At 43.3% G+C, this 7500-nt stretch overlaps 1 protein-coding gene across 1 annotated transcript; it reads right to left on the minus strand.

Moving 5' to 3' along the window:
- Nucleotides 1-1800: 1800 nt before the first annotated feature.
- Nucleotides 1801-7142, minus strand: LOC114557821 (uncharacterized). Its single transcript, XM_028581490.1, has 7 exons — nt 7081-7142; nt 6612-6688; nt 5932-6112; nt 5000-5248; nt 3981-4152; nt 3745-3893; nt 1801-3105 (listed from the first exon to the last, which is right to left on the minus strand). Exons 1-7 carry the CDS (start codon nt 7130-7132, stop codon nt 2993-2995), a joined length of 993 nt encoding a protein of 330 aa, XP_028437291.1. The 5' UTR covers nt 7133-7142; the 3' UTR covers nt 1801-2992.
- Nucleotides 7143-7500: the final 358 nt, after the last annotated feature.

A 7500-nucleotide genomic window follows, 5' to 3' on the forward strand; every position in this document is an offset into this window, starting at 1 on the left:
GTGTGTGTGTGTGTGTGTGTCTGTGTGTCTGTTTCTCTGTGTGTCTCTGTGTGTGTGTGTCTGTGTGTGTCTGTGTGTGTGTCTTTGTTTCCTTCTACTTCAGTTGCGGCTCTGGAAGAAAAATATTTTTGAATGTCACGTAACTGCAGTTTAAAAAACACTTTCCTGTGTTCTTGGTTTGGTGCACAACTAGGCCGGATCTAAATCTGCGAGGGGCCAGATTTGGCCCGCGGGCCTTGAGTTTGACACATGTGTATACAGTGATATGTCCACTAGACAGCAACACACAACAGAAAGATGTCCCCTCGAGCTACATGAGTCAGTGGTGGAAAGATATGGAAGACATCCAGGAGCCTTCATAAGCAAAAATGACATGGCTCCACAATGAGTTATTCCACTTCTTCATTCCTCACATTAATCCAGTGCTGTGGGATGTAAAATATCTTTAAAAAGATATGTCCAGCAACAACATAAAGACGGGGGCAGCATAGAAGTCAAAACCAGAAGCATTTAATGACTGATCTCGACAGTATCGGCTTACAAAAGCAAAATAAGTTATCAGAGTACAAATAATCAACATTCATCAACACTGCATAAACAATATGCGTTCCCATAAACATATGAAATTAAAATACAGCATGATGGTGTGTGTTGAGATCGCAGGATCAGCGAGAGATTTGACCACCTTTACACCATCTGAAAGGTAGGTCAGCCTAATCATCTGTTAGAGCTGAGATCTTCAACACGGGGTCCGGGACCCCTAGGGGGTCCTCAGAGTCACTGCAGGAGGGCCTCCAAATTATTGTCAAAAAGGTTTTTTCATAAATTAAAATGTCTTAATATAATTCTGACATATTATTAGCAAATCAAACCACCTATCACCACTGATGGCCTATAGGTAAGGTAGTCACTAAGATAGCCATCTACCCATCCAGTTAATCCTAAAATTATTGTGCCACATGTTTCATATTAGCTAGCTTGGTAAACCTAAATGTGTGGTCATTTTTTTTTTCTTTAAAGTCTCTTATTTAATATTAAATACATTACTCTCTATAAACATAACATGTATCCACATATAAAAGCCTGTATCACTATTTACACCTAACCCTCAAAAAGAGCCCTATCGTACCAACAAGCAATATCCCGGAACTATTCATAAACTTCCTTTTCTCTCCTCAGATTTTAGCGGTGATTGTCGCAGCAATTCTTTCACGTTTATAATTTAGGGCTGACACCTTCCCTGGAAACGTCAATACAAGGACTATTCTTATTTAACCTTATTGCTGAGCTCATCCAAATATGAACACTTGTAACTGCACAGATGCCCATGTTACAATGTTGTCAACTAGAGACATTCTTAAACTCCCATCCATGTGAATGGGTCTGGATGCCACATCTACACGGCTGTATAAGAAACTTGGGTTTAAAAAGTGAGAAGTGATGAGGTGACATTTAATATTCCTGAAATAAATGGCGTGACAAAAAGTGCACATCACCGTTGCCCTTTTTAGTGAAAAAGTAATTTTTGTTTAGCACATCAAATGTTTGTGCAGCATATAACTAAAGGAGAAGCCTGTCGTCAGTTCCAGGGCTGACCACGGGACCTTTAGCTGATTTAACCTGCTTACATTCACTCTTAGTACTACATTATGTACTAAATACAGTCAGCCAACGCCACTATTTCAGATCAGATTAGTTCTTAACATATAGCCAAGTATTTCCTAAGCAAATCCTGTATATTACACATTCATCACATGAAACATTTTACAGATATAATAAACATTTATTGAGCGTTGTCATTGTACATAGAAATACAGTGATGAAGGATTCACTGAATCCAAATCAGAGAGCTGTGAACCCAGTAGGGCTGGCTAGCGTTTGGGTCCCAAACAACAGTCGCTTTATTGCTGAGGCCGTATGGTCAAAATCAAATGATTTAATAATAATGTGATCACTAGAACTTATAACAATGATGTATTTCACCAGTCTGAATGCACCGGCTGCTGTTGGATCCTCTCCAGTGATATACAGTCACACTTAACACCACACGGTGTCAAACATAAGGCTCGGGGGCCCCACGCAGGTTTTGATCCAGCCCGCATTTCAATTTAGATTCACAATAAAGAAATAATAGTTTTTTTTCAACATTTTTGACGCCTTTTACAGCAGTTTATGTGCTTTTATAAATGCTTTAGGCACTTTGTTTTAAGGTTTTGGATGCTTTACTCAGTGTTTTGCCACATTTTTTGAAGTTTTTGACACTTTTCACAATGCTTTTGTCACTTTTTCAGACAATTTTAACGCTTTTTTTTCCAACTTTTTTGGCACTTTTCTGAACGTATTTGTCGCTGGCTGTCAATAATCTATATATATATACACATGTCTGTCCCTCTGGGAAACGGAGTTTGACCCCCCTGGTTTACACCGTTTAGCTGTCAGCATTGTAACCGTGTTTAATCCAGCTGTTAGCTAACGCTAGGCTAACGAGTGTGGAGTAACTAGCATCACGTGCAGCAAAGCGTCTGTCGCCGCTAACATCCTTTTCGGAGCATCAGAGAGAAGCGCAGACATATCAGAGGCACCAAAATCTGCCTTGCTATTCGGGTCCGGTCCATTAAGGCACCGGGTCTCGGTACCCAAACCTAGAACCCAGACATTATAGAACCGGTTGTTGATGTGTCTCCGTGGTTACAGGTTAAGCTGGTGCTGGGGCTTCCTTGGTCAGAAGATACAGATAGTGGTCCTCTCAGGTGTGGTACTTTGGATCCAACGGGAGCTTCCTGACGCCCGGGGAACATATGGAGGCTCATTGGGAAGATATGATGGAGGCTCATTGGGAAGATATGGAGGCTCATTGGGAAGATATGATGGAGGCTCATTGGGAAGATATGATGGAGGCTCATTGGGAAGATATGATGGAGGCTCATTGGGAAGATATGGAGGCTCATTGGGAAGATATGATGGAGGCTCATTGGGAAGATATGATGGAGGCTCATTGGGAAGACTGGTCAGGCGGGATGTTTAGCTTCAGAATCTCGTCTCTATACGATGATGGGTCGACAAAGACTTTCTCCATGATCATGTCCATCAAATCATCTACATACCCTGTACACACACACAAACACACACACACACACACACACACACACACACACACACACACACACACACAAAACAAAAAAAGTGACTCAAAATTGACATTACACTTTGTATTTTCTCAGGTATTTAAGTAAGCAGTACTTTGTGTCACCAGACTGATGTCATGAAGTGGTGTATGTATGACACGCCAATCAGTATGCCATTACTGGCGTGTCATCAAGACACATACTCGCTTTGTAGCGTGTTTATCAACGCCATTTGGCCTCCATTGACTTCCATTACCTTGTGATTGTGTGTGAATTGACGCAGTAGCGAGTAGTATGAAATGGAGAAAATCCACGTAGGGAGGTTGGTCGGGGGGTCAAACAACACAGGACTTTCACCCAGGAGACCGGGGATCAGGTCCTGTGTGTGGCGTTTCCTCTCTCTCTTGTTTGTGTAAAGCCAGCCCCGTTCTTCTTTTCCTAAACCCAACCGTAGTTTTCTTCTCACGATAACACGCCACGTATACAGCGTAGACACACACGCAGAGAGCTCAAAATGCGTCCAGATAAAGTGGGCGTGTATGTTTAGGTGAAGTCATGATGTCATGTTTCATGTACAATGTTTATGTTTATGAGTGGAACAAAATAAAAATACACTTACTGAATGTTGCCTCTGTCTTCACTGGTCTGGCTCGGCTATCTCCCGTCCTGGATTTTGGAGATCTCCGTTTGAGAAGAGGATCCCCCGACGATGTGGGGGCTCGTCCTCCGTCAGCATTCTCGTTATAATGCAGAGCAGCCAGGTAGAGTCTGGGACAGGGACAAGGAGATCACACATCAAAACAACTGGAAGAAATGGGACAATGTTCTCAAAAGGTAAACCCAGTTTAAGTTTACCGGCACAGCGTTCCCAGATATGGAGAGACCAGGTCTTTAGGAGCGAACTGCAGGACAGCACTATGGAAGGCCTCCCAAGAGGACGTCTGGTAGTGGGGACTGAGCTGGGAGATGTCCTTCAGGACAGACTTTTTGGTCAGCTCCTTCTCCAGGCTGTCGAACGCAGGAGTTCCTGCAAGACACAAACATGATGTAGTAGAGCTGCACCCATTACAATGTTCTAGGCCCACCTGCCAACACCAATTTCATATTTTCTAACCACTTTACAGCACACACAAATAGTTTTTTCTTTTCTTTAATAGAGCATTTTTTTAAACTAAACTTTATGAAAACGGGGAAAACAGTTAATGGCAATACAACAATATATAAATAACAGAGAGAGTGAGAGTGCATGTCGGAGAATAGGGCTTCACACCACGAGTGGGCACGCACGCCACGCTTTTTTATTAATAAGGGAAATAATTCCACTAATGAACCCTGACAAAGCACACCTGTGAAGGTAAAACCATTTCAGGTGACTATCTCATGAAGCTCATTGAGAGAACACCAAGGGTTTGCAGAGTTATCAAAAAAAGCAAAGGGTGGCTACTTTGAAGAATCTAAAATATAAGACATGTTTTCAGTTATTTCTCACTTTTTTGTTAAGTACATAATTCCACATGTGTTCATTCATAGTTTTGATGCCTTCAGTGAGAATCTACAATGTAAATAGTCATGAAAATAAAAAGGAAACACATTGAATGAGAAGGTGTGTCCAAACTTTTGGCCTGTACTGTATATAATTCCTATGCATTGTGTATGGTAGCCTTTACAGTGTTATTTATTCACAGCATTTGACCGGCATACGTCAGACTGACTGGTCAGTCGCTGGTCATGGCCAATCAGTTGAAAATCGATCAATTCTGGCCAACAGCCAGTCAATCGGTGCATCTCCATTATATAGTACATCATATCATATTATTGGTAATGGCCATAATTGCAGCTAAAAAATAGAACCAAACCAGTTGAATGAAACCAACCTGCGGAGAGCCATTTCCTCTTGTCCCTTGTGTTTCTGACTGTATGGAGGCATTGTGGGAAGAGGGGGTCCTGGTGTGTGTGAACGTCCCGTACGTGGTTGAGGAGGGAGGTCCATTTAGCCAGTCTCTCCGGGCCCGTCTGGGACGACGCAGCGGTCCAGTACACGTGGTTCCTGATGGCTAGAATCCACCTCTTCACTTTCTCACAGCCCTTCTTTTTGGTCATTTTATCTATTTTCTTTGAAAGTCCTACAAATCAGAATAAATATATATATAGACATTTGTTTTTTTCAATAGAAGTTATCCAATATGAAGGTGTTGTCATTAATCTCGATGTGTAGACTCGCCAGCTATCGGCCTACAACGTTACTACAGAATACATTCAGCAAATATTTAAGCAATTTCCCAACACGACATCATGACTTTGCGTAAACATACACGCCCACTTTCTAAAGCCAAGTGGCGTGTTATCTGGCTCTCCACGTGTATGTCTACGCTGTATACAGCGGACGTAAACATACTCGCCACGTCTTGCCGTGTTATCGTGAGAAGAAAACTACGGTTGGGTTTAGGAAAAGAAGAACAGCGTTGGCGTGACACAAACAAGAGAGAGAGGAAACGCCACACACAGGACCTGATCCCCGGTCTCCTGGGTGAAGGTCCTGTTTTTGACCCATCCTCCTCCCCCCCGACCAACCTCCCCCACGCAGATTTTCACCCTTTCATACTACTCTCTACGGCATAACTTCACATGCAATCACAAAGTAATGTAAGTCAATGGAGGCCAAACGGCGTTGATAAACACGCTACAAAGCGAGTATTTGTCTTGATAACGCACCAATAAAGGCATACGAGTTGGCGTGTCGTACATACACCACTTCGTGACATCAGTCTGTGATGTCCCCTCACTTGCAACAAAATGAAAGATATACTTTTCTCCATGTGCCAGACATCGTAGAACTGGGGGATGTTTTCCTCCCTCAGGAACTTCTGAATTAGCGAGTGGCGGTCGGTGACGATGCAGTCGATGGTTACGCCTGCTGCCGCCAACGAGGCCAGGCTCCTCTTCAGACCCTCCTGCTCCATGTGGGAGCTCCCACCTACCCCATCGCTCTGTCAACAGAACAACAAGCTTTAGGGGTGGGAATCACCAGAGGCCTCACGATACCATATCATCACCATACTTATGTCACGATACAATATTATTGCGATTTTAAAGATATTGCAATATTCTGCGATATATTGCAATTTATTACTTTTTTTCCAACTTCAAATGTTTCCCAATTTCAAATGATGTCCCCAAAAGGAAACTTTGTCAACATCTGTTTTATCTAAAATGATACATTTCTCTGTCTGTTTATCTCACTTCAATTTTATTGGTGCAAAATGGGATTGTCAAGCAGACAGACTGACCAACACATATATCATAAAAGATCCATACTTGGCGTCAGTGTATCGATACAGTATTGCCACGGAATATATTGCGATACTATGCTGTATTGATTTTGTTCCCCCACCCCTAATAAGCATGGATCCATATTTAAAACATGTGAGATTGGCTAAATGTAGAACAAGAGAAAGAGAAGAGTAGAATGTGATTGGTCCTGCCCACCTGAACCAGCTGGACATCGACTACAGTGTTGGTGCTGAGCTCCATCGTGGTATAGCTGACATATTTTGGACAGTGGCCTGTGGAAACATTGGCACAGTCTGGTACTCAAGTTGGTGGTATGTGTTAGTCGATATGATAGTCTATTCATTTACTATCAAACATATCGGTGTTTCTACACATAGTATAATTTGTGGCGGTGCAATCGACACCAGCCGCCACATATTACATTTCGTTATTATTTTTTTTTAACGCTATTTAAAACACGAAGTGTATTCATTCATTCATTCAGCTGCATTTCCTTTCCCTGCTCTGCTCTCCTCCGTCTCTCTGTGTCACTCACACACACACACACACACACACACACACACACACACACACACACACACACACAGCCCCCCAGCGCCACAAATTGCTTTCTAATCTGTGGGAAACACTGCATATCCTAGTCTTAGCATTTCCAAACAGGTACCTGGAGAGTGGGCCCTCATGTCCCCCCCCAGTGGGACTGAGTGGGTCCTCATGTCCCCCCAGTGGGACTGAGTGGGCCCTCATGTCCCCCCAGTGGGACTTTCATGTCCCCCCAGTGGGACTGAGTGGGTCCTCATGTCCCCCCCCAGTGGGACTTTGTCCTGCTGGCTGAGCTGCTGCAGCATCCCCTCCTGGGACTTCCTCCAGGTGTGGACTATAGCCGGCTCCACAAACATCCTGGCATGCCGACGGAACGTGTCATACGGAAACATCTGCAGACGCATGGCGTTGAACAGCTGATGGTAGACCAACACCACAACAGGTTAATATATAATTAATAATATTAAACATATGCCATCTTCAACTATGGAGCAAGCTCTTCTTTAAGCCCCTGACCCCCCAACCAGACGGCCGACCATCA

Source organism: Perca flavescens, chromosome 6 (genome assembly GCF_004354835.1).
Source record: "Perca flavescens isolate YP-PL-M2 chromosome 6, PFLA_1.0, whole genome shotgun sequence".
Classification (NCBI taxonomy): Eukaryota; Metazoa; Chordata; class Actinopteri; order Perciformes; family Percidae; genus Perca; species Perca flavescens.